The sequence below is a fragment of the Culex quinquefasciatus genome, chromosome 2, assembly GCF_015732765.1.
Source record: "Culex quinquefasciatus strain JHB chromosome 2, VPISU_Cqui_1.0_pri_paternal, whole genome shotgun sequence".
NCBI lineage: Eukaryota > Metazoa > Arthropoda > Insecta > Diptera > Culicidae > Culex > Culex quinquefasciatus.
The window spans coordinates 199897711-199919634 of NC_051862.1; the positions used below are offsets into that span (position 1 = coordinate 199897711).

At 32.9% G+C, this 21924-nt stretch overlaps 1 protein-coding gene across 2 annotated transcripts in view; it reads right to left on the reverse strand.

Moving 5' to 3' along the window:
* Positions 1 to 21924, reverse strand: part of LOC6049441 (neuronal acetylcholine receptor subunit alpha-7) — a 232286-nt gene continuing 210362 nt past the window's right edge. The window contains exons 11-13 of one of the 2 annotated variants that reach the window (XM_038258185.1): positions 17972 to 18094; positions 17771 to 17909; positions 1 to 8222 (exon numbers count right to left, since the gene is read on the reverse strand). In XM_038258185.1, coding sequence (XP_038114113.1) covers positions 8070 to 8222; positions 17771 to 17909; positions 17972 to 18094 — 415 coding nt within the window. In that variant the 3' untranslated portion in view covers positions 1 to 8069. The remainder of the gene's footprint in view (positions 8223 to 17770; positions 17910 to 17971; positions 18095 to 21924) is intronic. The other variant, XM_038258184.1, reaches the window with a different exon arrangement.

The window sequence follows — 21924 nt, forward strand, 5'->3', positions numbered from 1 at the left end:
TTGAAAAAAAAAACTATTTTGAAAAGAACCACATTTAAAGATATCTGACGATAATCTCAAAATTCTCAAAAGAGAGAGAAGACACCGGGTTTCACAAAAAATTATCTCTCGGTTTATATTTTCTGAGACGGATTTTCTTCCAATCGTCTGCGAAAAAGTGACAGCTTGTCAAGCGGTATCTATCAATTCTCATAAACACATATTAGTTTGGTTGAAATCGCTCACGAAAATCTCTAAACTCGCAAAAGAGTGAAGAGAGATTCTTCTTCAATATTATCTCGTTTGATATATTGGCATCGCTGATGATAGCTCTTTTACAAGGTGCTCACATACACTACCAAACATTTGTTTTGATAGTTTTAAGATTGCTTAGTAAACGTTACAGAGACAAGGCTAAATTTATTTTAATTTCAACTTGGAATGAAAACTCAGAGAAGTTTTTCGGAAGAATCAAACATTGATGGTTTATAAAAACTGATATGACGTTTTATTTTTGACTGTTTTAGTAAGACAGAAAACTCGTCCAAAAATCTCGAAACTCGCAAAAGAGAGAATGGATACTGGTTCGCTTTCAAATTTCTCGCTCAGTTTATGTTGAGACAACCTCCAAATTCACGAAAGAGTGAAGAGAATTTGGCCCTCTCTTAAAATTTTAGCATCGCCTTTTAAGAAGTACTCACACATACTACCAAACATTTGTTTTGATAGTTTGCTGACTGTTGATTAAAAAATTGAAATTTGATTGCTGTTTGTTTGCTGACACTTAGATAAATTGTTTTAATAAGCTTATAAAATAAGTTAGATGACCTAAAAATTTCGCAAAAATTAGTTAAGGAATTACTGGTTCGCATTCTCAATTTGTGATTTTTATTAAATGGTGGTCATGATTAACGATGTATGTATTGGTTGTACCTCTGCTCTATTTCGGTTCTATTGTTTCAATGAGTGTATGGCTATGTGTGAGTGTGTGTCGCATTCCGCCTGTCGCCCACAACTGATTTTGTATCTTTTGTTTAAGTAGGAATTCTATTTAGTGTTATGTACTTGCTTTGTTTAAATCTTCACGTCGCCATCGTACTTTTTTCGTCGCTTTATTTACTGATTAACTGCTTGCGCACTTTACTAATTAAAATATTCACATTTATCAAATTGATGTAAATTGCGTAGAAAATGTTTCATTCCCGTTTTAAGTTCATTCATTTTTTTCTTCTCTTGTCTTCTCTCTGGGTTTTATTTTCGTGATGTTCGTTTTTAAGGGGCAGGGGAGGTCACAAAACGTGAATTTAATTACTGATTTTTCGTTCTCTTTTTTTTTTAGTTCAATGGATTTTAAACGCTCGTCACACTACGTTTCGATTCTGATTCTGACTGGTTTTCAGTGTTTTTGTTTTGTTTTTCTCAAGAAATTGGAAGGAAGCAAAAGATGGGATTTCGTGTGTATAAAAATCGTATTAAATGGTGCTGGTGGTGGTAGTTTTTGTAGCTCGAAAATAAACAATTCAACGGTGTAACAGTATTGGTGGAATCGATTCGATTGCCTCGTTTGCGTTTAGATTTTTTTTTATTTGGTATTCGTGTGAAGTGTGTGTGTGAGTGGGAGTTTGGAGGTTGCTCTGCAGCTGCGCACGTGTGTATTAGTGTGTTAGGAGTGTAAAAATTAGTCTACCTTAAAAAATGCCTTTTACACAATCGTTTGTATCGTTCGTTCGATGGGGAAAATTATCGCAATATTGGTTGCAGTCTAGAAGTATCTGTGTGGGAGTGTTGAGTAAAGTCGTATTGTTTCAATGTATAGAGCAAGCTTCGTTCGTGCTGGTCGACTTGGGCGGTCGACGGAGCTGATTCTTAAACTTTCTTCTTTTCAGTGACGGGAAGGAGGGGTGCTCTAAGCGATTTTGACTATTTGATCTTCAATTGAGTGATTTTTTTTTTTTTGTTTTACTGATATGGTACATTTTAGTATTTTTCCAAGTTGGATTTAATGATTCAATTTCTCGCAGCTCTGCGCTCGCCGATTTGATTTCCTTCGTTTAATTTACTTGTTCGGATTAAAGTGTGCTGATTTTGGCAACGTGAGACGATATTTTTTAAGTGTGATTCTTTAATGTGTTTGTTTAATGCTGAACTCTTTTTCGGGACTGAAATTTTCCTCCGTGTTTTCTTTTTTGGCACAGTTTTCCAGTGCACGTGGTCTTTTCTGTCACTTGACAGTACTACAGTGTTTGTGTCTTCTCTTTTTTTCAAGGGGAGCGCCATCTATGGCCGCCTCCTACCTTCACAGTATCTCTATTAGTGTGTGTGTGTGTGTTTCATCCAAAAGGGGTTCGCTCACTCAACAATGTTCGTGTGTTTTTTTGTAATTGATTATAATCATTAAATTGGGTTACCTCTTAACATATAGTCAACTTTACAATTTGGTTTACTGTACTATTTGAAAATTCATAGAATTTCGTAAATATCTGCTCAGCGCCACTTTTCACTGGGAAACCGTCGTCGTTCCTCGTCGTCCTGCGCCGTCCACATCCTGCCACGAGGGGTCCTCCAATCCAGCAAGTTGGCTTCCCGTGGAAAAAGTTCCTTTTTTGCTGAGTAACTTTTGCTGCAAGGGTTTACTTTAGCGCTCACCCTTACATACTTGTTTTATCTTCTTTCAATTAACTACCACTTAATTATTAATTGATTTAAATTGTATCTCCTTTTTGTGCTTTCAAGTTCGTGATTTAATGCCTCAATTGTTTTCTTTTAATACTTGTTTCATTCAATTATTTAATGTCTTACTCTGTCTGTGGTTTTACTTTTTTTTATTTCCCTCACCCAGCTAGTGGATTTTATCTTCTGTAACCGGGAGACTTTCACTAATACCTTTAAACCTCTTGCTAGAATTATGCTTAAACTATCAAAACGTGATGAAAATCAATCCGTCAACAAATATACCCACTTTTTTGTACGAAAACGAAATTGTTCTAGTTTTGCTTTAAATGTTTACCTTCTCTTTTTTTTTAAACTACATTTATAGGAAAATGGTTCAGTACTGCTTTGTTTGTATGCTTTTATTAATTCTTTCCCACACTTTGTTTTGGTTCCATCTGGCCCTAACTTCATCGCAACAAAACCACAACAAAACTGTACAGAACTGTCACCGTTTTGCTGGCAACCGCCCCACTGCAGTGCTGCCTCTTGTTCTTTTTTTTGTCTTATTAACCTTATCTCAGCGAATGTAAATTGTTTACATTTAATAAGAAATGCGACTGTTTTGTTTTGGGTTTTCGTGTGTGTTTTTTTTGCTTTGTTTAGCTCAGCTTTTTTTTCTTACAGAGCAAAGGAACTCGGAGCGCGGTGGGGCTGACAGGTGGATTTAGGTTGGTTGGTTGAGGGTTAATTGGAATTTCTAAAAAAACTCACCAATCTCAAGAAAGATCTGGAAGCCTTGTCTTAAGTTATGGGTACCCAGTTTTTTATGAAGAATGTTCTGAAATTCATTAAAATAATTTAAAAAAAAACTATTTATTCTTCAATTAAAAAAAGATCTGGCAACACTGTTTTACAGTAACTTTGCCTAAATTGATTTCATTAGAATTTTTAATGTCAGATGTTGAAAATTTTCCACATCACTAAAAAGTTGTCAAAAATAATTTCTCATATGCCAAAACCATTGAAAATCTGGCAACCCTGTTTTGAGATTTCAGCACTAAATTTATCAAACTTTTAGGATAAGATGCTATAAATTTTATTCAAAACACCATTCAAACTCCTAAAGCATTTTCAAAGATATTGAAAGACTTTCAAAAATTCTGGAAACACTGCTAAGAAATATCGATACCATTTCGATTCAAAGTTTCTTGAAAATGTAAATTAAACAAGAGTCTGAACAAGGTTAAGTTTTGAATGATTTTCAAAATTTTGAAATTTTATCTGTTACTATCACTAGCAAGAAGCACGTAAAATTTATTGTCTGAGTTTGATCTTTTTGAGATCTGCTATTCAAAGTAGTCAAATTATGAAGTGTAAAGCAATTGATGTCAGAAATGTATAAATTTTCCGTTAATTTTGAAATAATTTAATCACCAACTTATAAACTGATCAACTTGGTTTATGGCTCATTTTAAAAAACTTCAAAAGTAATGTAAATCTCCCACTTTTATCGTTTTGTAACTGTGATTTGCATTACCTCGATCGTTTAACCACCTTAAAATTCAACAACTCCTCCTCAACTTCTTGAAAAAGAACACACCACCAAAAAATCAGCACCTACTTCCCTATCAATTTCAAACCTGTGCCAATGTCACTCCAGATATTCAATGATTTTTCATTTCTCCAATACATTTAGTGTAGTTTTGTTTTGGATTAATTGTAAGTAAAATGATGCAGAAATTACCCTCTCGAACTGCAGTCCATTGAGCCCGAATGGACTGTAGTTTCACCTGAATAATGGCGCTCATTTTGTGTGTGCCCCTTAAATGCTACTATTTACAGAGATTTTTTTGTTTAATTTTAGATTCCGACGAAATAACTAGCTTTGTTTAAATTCCTCAGTTTGATTGAATGGCGATGTGTTTTTTTTGGGAGTCGATGTGATTTGTTCAATTTGCAAGAAAGTTGTCAGATTTTGGTAAAAATAATGATTTTTTATCCGGTTTAAGTCATCATGACACCTGCTATTGACATTTTTTGTAACCGTTTGATCATTTTAAAAGTCGAATATCAAAAAGAAACAAAATCTCCAGAGAAAATATACATTTTTAACAAAAACTGCTTTAACTTTAAAATTTGACTGAATCAAGCAGCACAACTCAAATTGAGCAAAGTCAGAAGAACAAATTTGTCATGCTTCAGGTTAATGACAGTAGCAGAAAATATCTAAAATATTGAAAACATTTCAAGTGTATTTTACCCACCCACACATTAGGCCACTTTACCCTAATGTTCAACATTAGTGTATTTTACCCTAATTCTCAAGAACAGATCACTTTACCTTAATGTTCAACATTTAAATATTATTCCTTAATGCCCAGCAATAGGTCATTCTACCGTAATGCACAATACTAGAGTATTTTACCCTAATATTCAACCCTTGAGTGTTTTACCTTTACGTTCAACACTAAAATATTTTACCGTAATGTCCAAAAATAGGTTACTTTACCCTATTAATCAACATCAGAGTATTTTGCTCTAATGTCCAACACTAAAGAATTTTACCCTTATTCCAACTTGAAAATATTTCATGTGTATTTTACCCTTATGTCCAACAATAGGTAAAAAAAGAAAAACAATCCACTTAAACGATCCCCTAGTCTTTTGTGGCATCTGTTGCAAGTTTCTACTCATTTCTAGGTCACTTTACCCTAATGTTCAACACTAGAGTATTTTACTTTAAGTACCAATAATAGAGTATTTTACCCTAATATTCAATAACTGGTTACTTTACCTTAATGTTCAACACTAGAATATTTCACCCTAATGTTCAAAAACAGGTACCCTAATAATCAACAATAGAGTATTCTACCCTAATGATCAACCCTTGAGTATTTTATCCTCATGTTCCAACACTAAATTATTTTACACTAATGTCCAACAACAGGTCACTTTACCCTCGTGTTCAACACTAGAGTATTTTAACCCTGAAGACCAATATTAGATTATTTTAACTTATATTCAATTAAAGGTCACTTCACCTTGATGTTCAACACTAGAATATTTTACCCTAATGTCCAACAACAGGTCAGTTTACCCTAATATTCAACACTAGAGTATTTTACCCTAATGTTCAACATTTGAGATTTTTCTTCCCTTATGACCAACACTAAAGTATTTACCCTAATGTCCAAAAACTGGTCATTTTACCCTAATGTTCAACAGTAAAATATTTTAATTGTACATTTTTTAAGAAAAGAATACTTTTTTAAATTTTATTTTTAATTTTATTATTTTCATTTTTTCTAGCCCTTGAAAGTTTATTAACAATTAAAAAATTGCATGGGATTCAGATTTTTATTGAATTTTTCAATTGAATAAGGTAAACCAAATTTTGATATATTTTTATTTTTCACGGTTAAATGAAACTAAACCAGCTCGCCCAAACCCACCAATCGGCTCAACCCGTCGATCTCAGCTGTCTCCAAACGAGTTCAACGCGTCGTATAGTGTCTCTCCGGGAGAGGATCAAATCTCTCCCGAATCCGCTCAGTTGTTTTGCTTCATTTTTTTCTTTGTCTCTCTTTCCCTTTCCTCGCCGTCGTCTCGCTCAGTAATAATTACAGTACTTTAATCAATAATTATTCAATAATTAATAATAATAATTTAAATATACTTTTTTTTATTATATATCACAGTCGTGCTGCTGTTGATAAATTTTTTCCTTGACTTTCAATTGTTTTCTCTTCTCTCGCTGTTAAAATCAGCATCGGTCTTTGAGAGCGTGTGTGTGTGTTGGCCCAAGCCCATTGTTCTCGCGCTCACTGCGTTACATTTAAAACTTTCGCTCTCCTCTTTTACTCTGCTGCGTCTTGCGTTCTCTCTCTCTCTTTCTCATTCTTGCCTAATTTCTGCACTTGCTTCTCGCATGGTTCCTTGGTTGTTTGATCCATTATTTGACACTTTCCGCATTTGCTTTAATTTTTTGCTTGTTTTCTTTTTTTGATAAACGTTACTACACAAACTCGAAAGAAGCTACCAAATATCTTTTCTCTCTTTTGTCCTGTGTCTCACCCATTCGCTCTCTCACTTTGTTTTCCGCTCTCTCCTCGTGATGACGCTCTCTCTCTGTTGGTTCTCTCTGTGTGCCATTCGGAAGATTGTTTACTTCTTTGTTTATCAATATAACGCCCCTTCTCTTTCCCATTGTTTCTCTCTCTTGTTTTGCCAACTTTGAGCTGCTGGTGCGCGTCGCTGCGACTTTTTTGTTTTCTTCTGATTATTAATTTAGAAATTTCCACTTTACTCGTTTGCATCCTTTTGGCCAACCCGATGCCCTTTCTCCCGTTTTGGCAACGGCAACCGCGCTGGCTCCTCCCCTTTCTCCCGAAGAGGGGAAAATGGGAGGAGCCAACCGCTGCTGCTTCAAAAAGGGCGAAAGGGGCTGCAGTTTTTCAAAGGTGCAATTCAATAATAATGTTCGAACCAAAGAATAAAGATTTTTTTGTTACTTTTTATAAGATTTCTTCTTTAAATCTTCAATATCTTCGCTATAAATGATAACTTAAAAAAGTTGCTCAATTTCTTATCTTTTTAAAGTTATGTTTTTTTTTTGTTTGTTTTTTTTTCTTTGTTTTGCTTGTGAGTTTGTGTGAGTGAGGGTGTGAATGATTTTTTTTTGTTCAATGAATTCGTTTTTTTCGTCATCTCGCCACGTGAGTTTTTTATTAGTTTGCCTAACAATTTCGCGATTTCTACAGACTGTACGTGTAACGATCGGTGCGCGCCGGGACAGATTGAGACGATTCGTTTTGTTTTTTACCTAACCTCAATCAACGAGAAATCGATGCATTGCTTTTGATTGAGAAATGCGCGTGAAACGAAAGTGATTGTATGAGCTGCTGTGAAAACGGAAACTGGACAGCAAAGTGCTGCAGTTTTCAAATTCCTAAAATTTCCAACAATCGCGATACGTTGCTCGATCTTGATATCAGTCGCCATTATTGCTTGTTCTCGAAAATAAGAAGAAAAAATATATGTCTCGATTTTCCTCAAACCTAGCGAAGAAGACCGATTCGAACTTTGCTTGCTGTAAAGTAAAATGATACAATTTCCTGCAGAGAAAAAAAACCTAAATCTGATTTTGTGCTTGTGTTTTATTTTTTGGATACCTTCTGTAAAGGGTTAAGGTTTTCGACGTGTGTTTTACTATTTTTTTGGTTTCGTTTGGCTTTTATTCGCTTTCTGCCTGTAGTTAAGATTTCCCACTTTCGCAGCTGTCGCCAGTTTTTTTCTGATTTTCTTCGTGTCACTCACATGATTTTTCTTCCGCACTCTCTTTCCCCGCCTGAATTTTATTTAAAAAGTCTCGACAATAATTTAATGAATAACAAATTGATTTTATGATAAAACCAATAACAATAACCTTTTCCATATGGCTACGAAACGATGATGTGCGGTGCCGAAAATAGAACAGCTATGGTTGCCACTATTGTGAAAAATGTGAAAATTATAAGGCACAATCTATCAACTACCATTGCTGCGAATTTCCAATCCTTGGCGATATCGCTGTCCTCGTCCTCTTTTCGTATCTAAAATAAGAGAGAAAATTAATTAGTTAAGTAATAAAGAGTTGCAATTTTTAAATCATACACTACATTTTTTTATTTGAAACTACCTATTCACAAGAGGTGTTGCTTTACCAAATATTTTAATAATGGTATTAGATTTTCACTATTAACCCAGCAATCCATTCCGCAAAATTCCTTATTCCAGAATGACCCTTATTCCAGAATAAATTATTCCTTAAACTGATCCTTTTCTAAACGATTATTGTTAGGCTTGGTAACTTTTCCCTAGCTTCGTTTTTTTTTTAATGACTCGTAAAATCTTATTCGTTAATTACAGAAAGTACTTTTCATACAAAAATAAGCATTATTCTTCAATCAACTTTACAATTCCCTTTTTCAACATGACATTATCTTCCAAATAGAACAAAAGAAAATATTTTTAGTGAAATATTTAAAACTGCCTAATAATTGAATTTTTAAAACATGTTCGATCGTATATATAATAAAAATTCAGGATTTGTGAATTTTCACGATTTCGCAGACAGTGAGAAATTGGTGAAATTTCACAATTTCCGCAAAATTCCGTGAAATTTAAATCAATGCTTCAAAATTAAATAAATAACAAATATTTCACAAAACTTGTTAAATAAAAATTTGGTGAAAAATATGTTTGGTAAATACTAAATAGATATATTTTCATTGAAAATATAAGAGATTGCAAATATTGAATTTTGTTTATTTAGGTAAGATAGGGACCATCCATAAACCACTTAGAAATTGGCCTGAAAAATGAAGGGACAAAAAAAATATTTTTTTCGAAAAACTTCTAAATGTTTATGAAAAATTAAGTTTAATCAACAGAAAACCAATTAAAATGCATTTTCCCGCGTTCATAATCATATTCAGCATGTTTGAACTCCTTTGAAAATATTTTAAATTTTCATGAAATACCAATGTACAGTTCCACGAAAAGTTTTTTTCATTTGTTTAGAATTTGATTCTGAGTCGATAGGTATACGTGAAGGTATACCTAGGAGGTGTTTTAAGAAGTTCATTTTTCGAGTGATTTCATAGCCCTGCATCAGTGAGGTAAGGAAGTCAATAAGCCATTTTATGAAATTTTGTAGTTTTTTCTTTGCCTCGTGAAAATACCACGAAACTTTATAGTCTCGTGAAACTGGAAATTTTCAGCATGTAAATTCACTTACCTTTTTTACTCAATTTATGATATACAATATACAAAACAATTTTCGGTTGAGTAACATAACAGTTTATAGGATATTTAAGACTTTATCACGTTCCGTGAAATTCCGCGAAATTTTGTGTTTTCATATAGTGGTCCCCGTGAAAATTACATTTTCCTGGCGTGAAAAATCTCTAAGCTTAATAATTATGAAAAAGTATCCATAATAAACATTTAAAATAAAGTGTGTATTAATATTCGATTTGTCTTTGATTCGCATCTGTTTCATTATTGGCTGATTCATATTTTCCTATTTTAGTAAGGTATTCATTGCACCAATTTTATAATCAAATATTGTTTTATTTATTTAAATATATTTTTACCTTTTTAATGGCAGTTTTTATCATGCTTTCCTTATGAAAACACACATAATTTACATTAAAAGGCTAGGTGGATGAGATACATGTTAAATGTTTTTGTTTTTGAATTGAAAGAAAATTGCTAAATTTATGAAAATTCGCGGAAGCTATTAAATTTTGAGAATTTTACGCTATCCTTTATATCTTAAAAATCACTATCCCATATTATTATTTTTCCCCATATTGTTTTGGTCACCGAGAAATGATGCTAATTTAATTTTTGATCGGACTATTTCGGTGAAAACTGACACAAATTTTAGAAGAAAGATGATGAAATTTTAGGTGGATAGGTCGACTAGGAGTCATAGAATAAGATATAAAGGACGGACGGAAAGGACGTTTTCACCGAAATAGTCCGATCAAAATTAAATTAGCATTAATATTATTATTTATGGGTAATTCTCCGCCAACTCACACAGCAGTTGCCCCGACCCCTCTTCGATTTGCGTGAAACTTTGTCCTAAGGGGTAACTTTTGTCCCTGATCACGAATCCGAGGTCCGTTTTTTGATATCTCGTGACGGAGGGGCGGTACGACCCCTTCCATTTTTGAACATGCGAAAAAAGAGGTGTTTTTCAATAATTTGCAGCCTGAAACGGTGATGAGATAGAAATTTGGTGTCAAAGGGACTTTTATGTAAAATTAGACGCCCGATTTGATGGCGTACTCAGAATTCCGAAAAACGTATTTTCATCGAAAAAACACTAAAAAGTTTTAAAAATTCTCCCATTTTCCGTTACTCGACTGTAAAAATTTTGGAACATGTCATTTTATGGGAAATTTAATGTACTTTTCGAATCTACATTGTCCCAGAAGGGTCATTTTTCATTTAGAACAAAATTTTTCATTTTAAAATTTCGTGTTTTTCTAACTTTGCAGGGTTATTTTTTAGAGTGTAACAATGTTCTACAAAGTTGTAGAGCAGACAATTACAAAATTTTAATATATATACATAAGGGTTTTGCTTATAAACATCACAAGTTATCACGATTTTACGAAAAAAGTTTTAAAAAGTTGGTCGTCATCGATCATGGCCGTTCATGGTCACCCGCGACAGACACGGACGACGAAACAAAGAGAAACGCAAAAGTAACTTTTTCAAAACTTTTTTCGTAAAATCGCGATAACTTGTGATGTTTATAAGCAAACCCTTATGTCTATATATCAAATTTTTGTAATTGTCTGCTCTACAACTTTGTAGAACATTGTTACACTCTAAAAAATAACCCTGCAAAGTTAGAAAAACACGAAATTTTAAAATGAAAAATTTTGTTCTAAATGAAAAATGACCCTTCTGGGACAATGTAGATTCGAAAAGTACATTAAATTTCCCATAAAATGACATGTTTCAAAATTTTTACAGTCGAGTAACGGAAAATGGGAGAATTTTAAAACTTTTTAGTGTTTTTCGATGAAAATACGTTTTTCGGAATTCTGAGTACGCCATCAAATCGGGCGTCTAATTTTACATAAAAGTCCCTTTGACACCAAATTTCTATCTCATCACCGTTTCAGGCTGCAAATTATTGAAAAACACCTCTTTTTCGCATGTTCAAAATGGAAGGGTCGTACCGCCCTCCGTCACGAGATATCAAAAACGGACCTCGGATTCGTGATCAGGGACAAAAGTTACCCCTTAGGACAAAGTTTCACGCAAATCGAAGAGGGGTCGGGGCAACTTTTCCCGATTTCGTGTGAGTTGGTAGAGAATTACCCTTATGTTTTACAAAAATAAAGGTTATTTTTAAAAGATTTATAATTGATAAGATTAGGCTGGAACAAATTTTATTTAAAGTTTTTGTCATCCCCCCTTCAAAGTTGGCCCGAAAAATCAGGGGGCAAACTACTTCAATATTCCAATGAAAATTTAAGTGCAATCAACTGAAATCAATTTAAAATGCATTCCCCTGCGTTAAGAATCATTTTTGCATGCTTTGGTTGATTTAAAAATCATTTTAATTTTAGAAAAAATTGATGTTACATATCGTAAAAAAAATTCTTGTTGATTTTTTTTTTTCGTCAAATCGTAAATTTTTTGAAAATTTGAAAATTTAAGATTTGAAGATTTGAAGATTTGAAGATTTGAAGATTTGAAGATTTGAAGATTTGAAGATTTGAAGATTTGAAGATTTGAAGACTTGAAGATTTGAAGATTTGGCTTCATCCATAAAGTACGTCACGCTAAAATCAGCCAAAATTTACCCCCCCTCCCCCCCTTTGTCACGCTTTTCCTATATTTACAACACGCAATGTCACACTTGCTCAGACCCCCTCCCCCTAGAGCGTGACATACTTTATGGATGACGTCTTTGAAGATTTGAAGATTTGAAGATTTGAAGATTTGAAGATTTGAAGATTTGAAGATTTGAAGATTTGAAGATTTGAAGATTTGAAGATTTGAAGATTTGAAGATTTGAAGATTTGAAGATTTGAAGATTTGAAGATTTGAAGATTTGAAGATTTGAAGATTTGAAGATTTGAAGTTTTGAAGATTTGAAGATTTGAAGATTTGAAAGATTTGAAGATTTGAAGATTTGAAGATTTGAAGATTTGAAGATTTGAAGATTTGAAGATTTGAAGATTTGAAGATTTGAAGATTTGAAGATTTGAAGATTTGAAGATTTGAAGATTTGAAGATTTGAAGATTTGAAGATTTGAAGATTTGAAGATTTGAAGATTTAAAGATTTGAAGATTTGAAGATTTGAAGATTTGAAGATTTGAAGATTTGAAGATTTGAAGATTTGAAGATTTGAAGATTTGAAGATTTGAAGATTTGAAGATTTGAAGATTTGAAGATTTGAAGATTTGAAGATTTGAAGATTTAAAGATTTGAAGATTTGAAGATTTGAAGATTTGAAGATTTGAAGATTTGAAGAATTAAAAATTTAAAGATTTGAAGAGTGAAAATTTCTCTTGTTACTTTGGTTGGAATATGGCTAACAACCGATTGCCATATAAAAAGAGCAATGATTTGTTTATTTTCTGAAATAGGAAAATTCGTTATGATTCAACATACGAGTTATATAAGATAAAAGCCGGCACCCAATGTTATAGTTTTGAAGCCAATTTTCCAGATACTCATAAAATTCCCCACTCCCTCCTCAAAATCTAGCAGGGATGAGATCTTCATTTGCACCATTTCCGGCTTGACCACAAAATTTCCTCCTCCCTTGAGGCTGTGTTTGTGGCTAACTTCATTATAGCAGCTATCAGATCTAGACCTGAAAAAACAGTCGAGGGGAGAACTTTCGCTGACCACAGCATCACTCCCCCAAAGAGAAGTGAAGGGGGGGGGGAGATGAAACGGAAAACCACCGGAAGTCAGCAATTTTAGCCGGAATCGCTAAATCAACGGTTCGTTTTTGGTTTGGTTTTTTGAAGATTTGATTTTTTTTTTGTGTTTATACCCCTGCTGAGATTTGTGTGAAACTTTGATGAGTGGTGAATGCGAACAGGATTTCTTTCCGAGCTGATTTTAAACTGAAATACACCACAAAAGAGGCGGAACCAAGCAACAGGCTTCAAACTGACCACTGGCGTGGTTTAATGAAAGAAGCCGGGAAAATTTCTCCCACTTCCGATTTGCTTCTTCTTTTTTTTCGCTTGCAGTTGCAGAATTACTGCGAAAACCACTTTTAACTGCGTTAACTGCAGACGGGTGGAAAAGTAGTTTCCTCCTACTTTTCCCCTTCCTGTTTGAAGTGGAAGTTGAAATAACGATCGTGACGAGATAATTTCATTACATTTGCAGTTGACTGCGCTGACTTTTTTTCCCTCCCTGGGAGAAAACCGTCTCCGGTTGGCGCACTGATTGTATCATCATTATACTCGTTTTCGGTCCTTCTCATCATAGCGTTTACATTTGCACTGGTGGGACACGCAAATGCAATTTTGAGTAATGTAAAATGGGGATAAATTTGATTAAGAAGGAAATCAACAGATCTTAATAAAAGCGTCTAATTTTCCTTCCAAAGGTGACATTAAAAATTTCTGGTTGTTTGTAACTTTTCACGATTATTTTTATTTTCGAAAAAGTTGTAGAAAAAAATTGAGGAAATTGTAAAATATTACATACCAACAATTTATGTACAAAGAAATCAATAAAAAACAATAAATTCCCGAAAATATTATTAACTTTTCATTTCGAGACATCCACCATCCACCAATCCATGGGCATTAAAATCTTAATTTGTCAAAAGCCCAAAAGTGCCCCATTTGAATATAAATGCATAAAACATAAAATAAGGTATTCTTAGTAGTTTACAAATGCGCAGCCTATTATTCATCAGAACTTTAAATTGCTCGCATTATTTTTTTAGAATCTTGATTTGCAAGGAAAATTTTAAAAGAGAGGAGATAAAAAATATCAAATTAAATTTGCATTGTTAAGAAAATGCAATTTATGCACTTAGCAAAAACATAAATAATAAAAGAATGCTGTCGAATTTATGCAAAATAACAATATTTTATTCCTATTAGGCTAGTATAAATATTCGGCAGGAAAAATCAGGGGGCATTTTTTTTTTCAAAACACTTCAAAATTTTAATTTAAGTGCAATCAGCTGAATACTTTGCGTGCTGCGCTTAGAATAATTTTTAAAAAGTATGGGTTTATTCAAAAATCTTTTAAATTTTTGAAATTTTCAATGTTTTTGCTTGAAATTAAGTTTTCGTCAAATCTTACATTTTTGAAAAACTTTGATAGCAAAACAACTGAACTGGTGTAAAATGCGTTTTAAAACACTTTTTTTCAGGGAAATGTTGAAACCCCGACTTGCTATTGAAATTTTTATACTTTTTTTGCCAACCCGCCAATCGATCCTGACTAGATTAATGGTTTGATTTTAAAAATATATGCATTGGCCTCATTGAACTATTGATTTTTTTTTCTATTTTAAATTGGAATATTTTCTAATTTTTTTTTATGGGTCATTCCAGGTCAACCGAGTACACTTTTGGACTAGACTATCACCGATTTTGACCAAACTTGGAGGGAACGTTCATCTATCGATGGTTAACAGAAATCCCAAGTTTGTTACCTCTATTTTTGGCACCGCCCTCTTTTTTGACGATTTTCTAAAAAAAACTTTTTTTTCTTTTAATCATAACTTTGCAAATACTTGAGCAAAAGACTTTCTACAGGTTGCATTTTTTAGAAAATTGACCAAAAAATTCGATAAAAATAAAATTTTAACCCTTAAATGCCCCCTAATATTATATTTTAACGTTTTAGGTATTAAATTCAGTTTTGACCTGATCCTTATATTTTTATTTGATTTATTTTATCAACATCGTATTCCCCGGACAATTTTACATAACAATCAATGTAGACCTCAAACTAAAATGAACTATTGGCAAGATACAGTGATTTTACTGAAAAAAGTATGATTTTGCGCAGCACTTGGAAGTACATGGTGTACATTTCAACAAAAAGGGATGAATCCGGATTTTATATGTGAGAAACTTATTTCGGATTTGAATTCATAGGACAGAGTGCAGCGCAAAATCAAACTTTTTTCAGTAAAATCGCTGTATCTCGCCAATAGTTCATTTTTGTTTGAGGTCTACATTGATTATTATGTAAAATTGTCTGGGAAACACGATGGTGATAAAATAAAACAAATCAAAACATAAGGAATTGGTCAAAACTTATTTTTAATACTTAAAACGTTAAAATATTTTTATCGAATTTCTTGGACTATTTTCTATAAAATGCAACCTGTAGAAAGTATTTTGCTCAAATAGTTGCAAAGTAATGATTAAAAGAAAAAAAAAGTTTTTTAGAAAATCGTCAAAAAAGAGGGCGGTGCCAAAAATAGGGGGATGGTCTAATCAACAGAAAACTTGGGATTTCTGTTTACTATCGATAGATGAACGTTTCCTCCAAGTTTGGTCCAAATCGGTGAAGGTCGAGTCCAAAAGTGTACTCAGTTGACCTCGAATGACCCTTATATAGTATATTCATTCGAAAATCATTATTTCTTGGAAAATTGTTTTTAGCAGTTTATGCAAAATGAGTTTTTTAAACAGACTTTGTGGAAATCTAGAGTTTTTTTTTATTAGGTCCTTTAAACATATGAAAGACAATAGTTTATTGGTACTTTAAAAAAAAACTCTGGAAATGTTGTTTGCATGGATAAAGACTACATCGAAAAAAATAAAACCCGTACTTTTTTTGGTGATTTTTTCAATCAATTTTTCCGTTAAACATTGATTCCCAATATAATTCTTTTTTTTACGTTTAAGGTACATATGGGACATGGAATTCATCAGAACCAAGTTATAGATTTTTTATAAAAACGAAATTTTACAACAAACAATATCGGAGAAAGTTACAAACCATTTCTTTGGTTGCTAAGATATGGCCATGCAAAGGTAAAAAAAATAAGCCTTTTTATAATCATTGAATCGTAAAAAATCAAAAACATTTTATCCTTAAAATTGCTATAAAATGAAAACGGTGTGCTTATTGATTTCAAAATTTGGTTTAAAATTAAAAATAGTTTTTTTTGCAATTTTCAGTTTTTTTTATTTAATTTTTTTTAAAAAACCCTAGTTCGGTCAAAGATTTTTTGCCCATTCTGGAATTTTCGGAAAAGAAAATTATTTTAGGTACAACACTGCTGAAAACAAAAAAACGATCAAAAACATCCAGCAAAATATTTGACAATAGACAACGATTTTAAATTTTTATTAAATTCTTTTTTGTATGCGCTACATACGTTAAAAATTCATTAATTGATTTATAAAATCAATTACAGCTTCTCAGAACATAAAACTAGCAAAAAAAAATATGTCCACCTACCTAACTGCAATTTCAATTAATTACTTCCCTCCAATCCCCGCAAAATCAGATCTGGGTCACATTCCATCAGATGATGTCTTTTTCCAACTTTTTTTTTCGTTAGCTATCTTCGTTTAATCTGCTCCATTCATCCCAACCCAGCTCTTCCAGAGAACAATTCAACATTTCAGCAGCATCCAACAACGTCCAACACTCAAAAAATAACACACCAGTTTGTGTGCGAAAAACAAACAAAAAACAGTCAACAAAACACGAAATCAAGCCCGTGAGCGAATTCTGCGTTACATAAGTGAAAGCACACACACATGCACATTTGTATGTATGTGAAAAGTTGGTGAAGGCATGAGTGTTGAGCAATTGTTGCTCTCAAACGCGTTGGTGTGAGCGTGAATGGATCGCTTTACGATTTTGCACTGGGCATTCAAATTGATGCTGGGTGGGCGTTTGGAATTTTTCTTGTTCCATTTTTTACTCGTGGGTGGAGTTTACAAAAGTAAACAGTTATAAGTCTGATAGTTTGCTTAAATTTGAAAAATAAAATAACTTTAGTTCACCCTGATCAATTCACAACAAATCAGTACACTCGTCAACACCCGCCCTAACAAAGTGGTGATTCCCACTTTGCGAGCACAATTTCATGAATTATTCAGCCCGTCGTTGCACCTTGAATAACCTCTCCCGGTCAATTCATGCCAGTGTCCAGTGACATCCATCCTAACGAGAAACCAAAGAGTGTGATGCCCACCATCCCCTAGACCAGACTGACTGACTGACTGGATCTGCTGCAGTAATGAATTCCAGGACGATGGACGATCCTTCGCGTAGGAATTAATTGCCTTAAGTGTCCCATGGCCAGCAGCAGGTCTGAACCTGTCCTTGTCTGGACGCTGGACAGTGGGTTGGATGATTGAAGATTAGTGGTCAAATTCTTGGACTTAAAATAAATTATTTCGACAAAAAAACTAATGTTTAAAATTACGACCACAATTCTGTAAAAAACTAATGTTTAAAATTACGACCACAATTCTGTACATTTGCTCCCACTGTGCACCACTTTTCAAACAGAGCCATCGAGCCTTCAGTGTGAGCGATTTCCACCCCTTCCCCCAATAAGGCAAGTATTTATCCCAGGAATTAAACGATAACCAGCTAGGGACTTACCTGATCGGTGATAAAACGTATCTCTTTTAATATTAAAGCTAGTTCGTAATCAGCGGATGATGTGAAACACGTGTGTGGTGGCGCAATTGCATCTGGCATTCGATTGCTTCCGATCGGTCCCATACTCCCATCGTCGCTACTGTGAAGGTTGAGTTAAAGGTTTAAGTTTGTTTCAACAAATGTTAGTAATATTGAACTGACCTATAAACAGTCCTGAAATACGTTGGATTGTGTGGCAGTGTACCTCCGGGGGTTAGTGGTCTACAGTTGTGACGAAAGTCATCGTCTATATCTAATACGTTCGCTAGTAACGACTTCGATGATCTGAGGAGAGGGATTAAAAAAATACAATTATTTCTGGAATTTAATATTTTTCTAACTCAACTATTGATGCAATTTCTGTACATTGTTAGATTTTGTTTTTCAGCAAATACGGTACATTTATCCCACGAGGATAACCAAGTTGGATAGATACGACGAGTGTTTGAAAATAGAGTTTTGCAGCGAGTTGTTTACATTTTTTTTAAAATTCTGAAAAACGCTTTTTAAATGGAGTTTTATGTCCATGTGTTACATAAATTCAATGTTTTAGATAAAAAAAATATTGAAAAATGTTATATTTCGATACTAGTCCTGAAGAAATCAATTTCAATCAATTTTTTTACACATTTCAGTGCAGTAGGGGAAAGTGGGACAAGTGTAACAAGCTAAGGAAATGCTCGTTATAACCCATTAAAAACGTTAAAAAAATCTGTCGGATTTTTTATAGTCATCTTATTCCAGGTCTTGACTGAGACTTTGATAGGAGAATTTTTTTTAGAAATCCTGTTTTTTAATGTTAAAAAATTGATTTTAAAATATGTGATTTTCCGTACGTTCTACTCAACTAGTGGGGCAAGACAAACAACCCGTTGGGGCAAGAGGAACATTGCATGAAACAACAAGTTAATTTGCTTACAATTGAACTGTTATCACTTAGATCATCAGATTAGAATGTATTTGAAACGTTTCTTTCATTTTTAGATTAAAAAATAATATTTTACTAAAAATTTGATCGTTTTTACCAAAAAAAAATATTACTTAGATGATAAATAGTAAATTTTCATGATATCACTATATTTTGCATGGGCAATTTTTTTTAACAAATGTTTATCCGTTTTTAAATACTTTTAAGTATAAATTTCACAATAAAATATGTTGCTGCAGCAATTCGTAATTTTTTCCATACTAAAAATCCGTATGGTACACTTGCCCCACCTGAACATTTTACGTCGTTTAGGTGGTTATGTGGTAGAAGAATCAGCTAATAGCATTGCTAGCAAAAATTCCTCATACTGGAAATAATAAAAATTGTAAAAAATACTGACGTACGAGCGATTGTTCCTCTTGCCCCATATGGTCGTCTTGCCCCACCTTCCCCTACACAGAAAACAAAGTTTTATGTTGGATGGTTGAATTTTGGTTGGTTCAATATTTCCTGCTTTTTTAGCAGTATTTCATGAAAAATGTGTAAAAACGTAAACCTGATGAAAATTAACCAAAATCTTATAAACACGTTCACTTTTTTTAACACATTTTTATGTAATATTGCAATACTTTTTTTTTTGACACAAAATCTCTCATCATTCTCTGATGAATATTACAATCAATTTTTGTGCATTTAAAAACTTAAATAATATTCTAAAAGTGTGATCTAATTCCAAACCTAACATGTTGTTTAAAATATCGTTGAGTTTCTTTTGGAAAGAAATTAACATTTAGTATTTCGATAATAGCTATTTTGCAAAAACAAAACGCTTTTTTGCAAAAAAGCCGTTAGTTTTTCCATACAAGTTCCCGTACAATGTTTCATGGAAATTAGACCAATGGCAAAATTTCAATGAACAAATGTTTTTTTTTTATGTTTTATATACTTTTCCAATCCGCCGTTTGATTTTTTTTAATAAGAAAATACACGTTGTAAAATTTATATAAGATACTATACTGTCAATTGTCAAAGTATTTTAAATAAAAAAAATCAGCAATATTTTGATGCCCCATGATTTTGACATTTCAATGGAACAAAAGATGTAAAATGCATCACATTTCTTAGTTTCCAATAAATCGTATTTTTAAACAAGAAAAAAAAATTGTGTTGTAAGTAATTTTCTGCCAACTCACACAGCAGTTGCCCCGACCCCTCTTCGATTTGCGTGAAACTTTGTCCCAAGGGGTAACTTTTGTCCCTGATCACGAAACCGAGGTCCGTTTTTTGATATCTCGTGACGGAGGGGCGGTACGACCCCTTCCATTTTTGAACATGCGAAAAAAGAGGTGTTTTTCAACAATTTGCAGCCTGAAACGGTGATGAGATAGAAATTTGGTGTCAAAGGCACTTTTATATAAAATTAGACGCCCGATTTGATGGCGTACTCAGAATTCCAAAAAAACGTATTTTTCATCGATAAAAACACTAAAAAAGTTTTAAAAATTCTCCCATTTTCCGTTACATGACTGTAAAAATTTTTGGAACATGTCATTCAATGGGAAATTTAATGTGCTTTTCGAATCTTCATTGACCCAGAAGGATCATTTTCACTTTTAGAACAAAAAAAAATCATTTTAACAATGTTCTACAAAGTTGTAGAGCAGACAATTAAAAAAAATGATATATAAACATTAGGGGTTTGCTTAAAAACATCACGAGTTATCACGATTTTACGAAAAAAAGTTTTAAAAAGTTGGTCGTCATCGATCATGACCGTTCATGGAAACTCAAAAAGTAACTTTTTCAAAACTTTTTTTCGTAAAATCGAGATAACTCGTCATGTTTTTAAGCAAACCCCTTATGTCTATAAATTACAATTTTTGTAATTGTCTGCTCTACAACTTTGTAGAACATTGTAACACTCTTAAAAATAACCCTGCAAAGTTACAAAAAACACGAAATTTTAGAATGAAAAAAAAATGTTCTAAATGAAAAATGACCCTTTTGGGTCAATGTAGATTCGAAAAGTACATTAAATTTCCCATGAAATGACATGTTCCAAATTTTTTTACAGTCGAGTAATGGAAAATGAGAGATTTTTTTAGTGTTTTTTTCAATGAAAAATACGTTTTTTTTCAGAATTCTGAGTACGCCATCAAATCGGGCGTCTAATTTTACATTAAAGTCCCTTTGACACCAAATTTCTATCTCATCACCGTTTCAGGCTGCAAATTATTGAAAAACACTTTTTTTTCGCAAGTTCAAAAATGGAAGAGGTCGTACCGCCCCTCTGTCACGAGATATCAAAAAACGGACCTCGGATTCGTGATCAGGAACAAAAGTTACCCCTAAGGACAAAGTTTCACGCAAATCGAAGAGGGGTCGGGGCAACTTTTCCCGATTTCGTGTGAGTTGGCAGAGAATTACCCCTATACAATTGAAATGTTTCATTTGGAAGGTTTAAAAAATGCATATTTAATTTTAAACACTTTTCATGTCATTTTACATCAATTTCTGTGGAATTAGCAAACAGTACACATAAAAAGTTGGAATTTTACAAATTTGTGAAGCTAAACAGAACATTTTCTGACACAAAAATCTGTCAATATTTCCAGATGTACTATTACCTTATTTTTTACTGTGTAGCTTTAAAGTTGTAAATATTTGAGTACAAACTTTAACAAGGGAATTCAATGTTAATTAATAGTTCTTTGGAATGTTAGTTAAGAATGTTGGGTAAGAATTTTTCTTTGAATGTGAAAATATTCAGTAATTGATTACAAATTTGATCTCTGGATTTTTGTATTTATTGGAGAAGCGATGTTGGGTTGTGGTTTAACATGCACAGATAAAAAATCATGCTTATATTACATTTTGGAAGGGGTTCATCTTTTACGTCAGAAAAAATGTGAAATTTTACTACTTTTCTGGTGTGTCTCTTTTTCAGTCTAAATTGAGGTAAAATTTCATCATAAAAGAGGTAATATTCATCCTTCCAAAATTACACCTTCTAAATTAATACAAATTTTACTGTTTGGGGATTATTAATCAATGTTTTTATACAGCCAAAATAGAACTTAGATTACACTGCTGTTCATACTTATCCAAAATTTTAGGCATTTCATTTAAAAATTATGAAATTCAATATTAAAACATGAAAAAATACTTTTTTTTGAAAACAACCTAG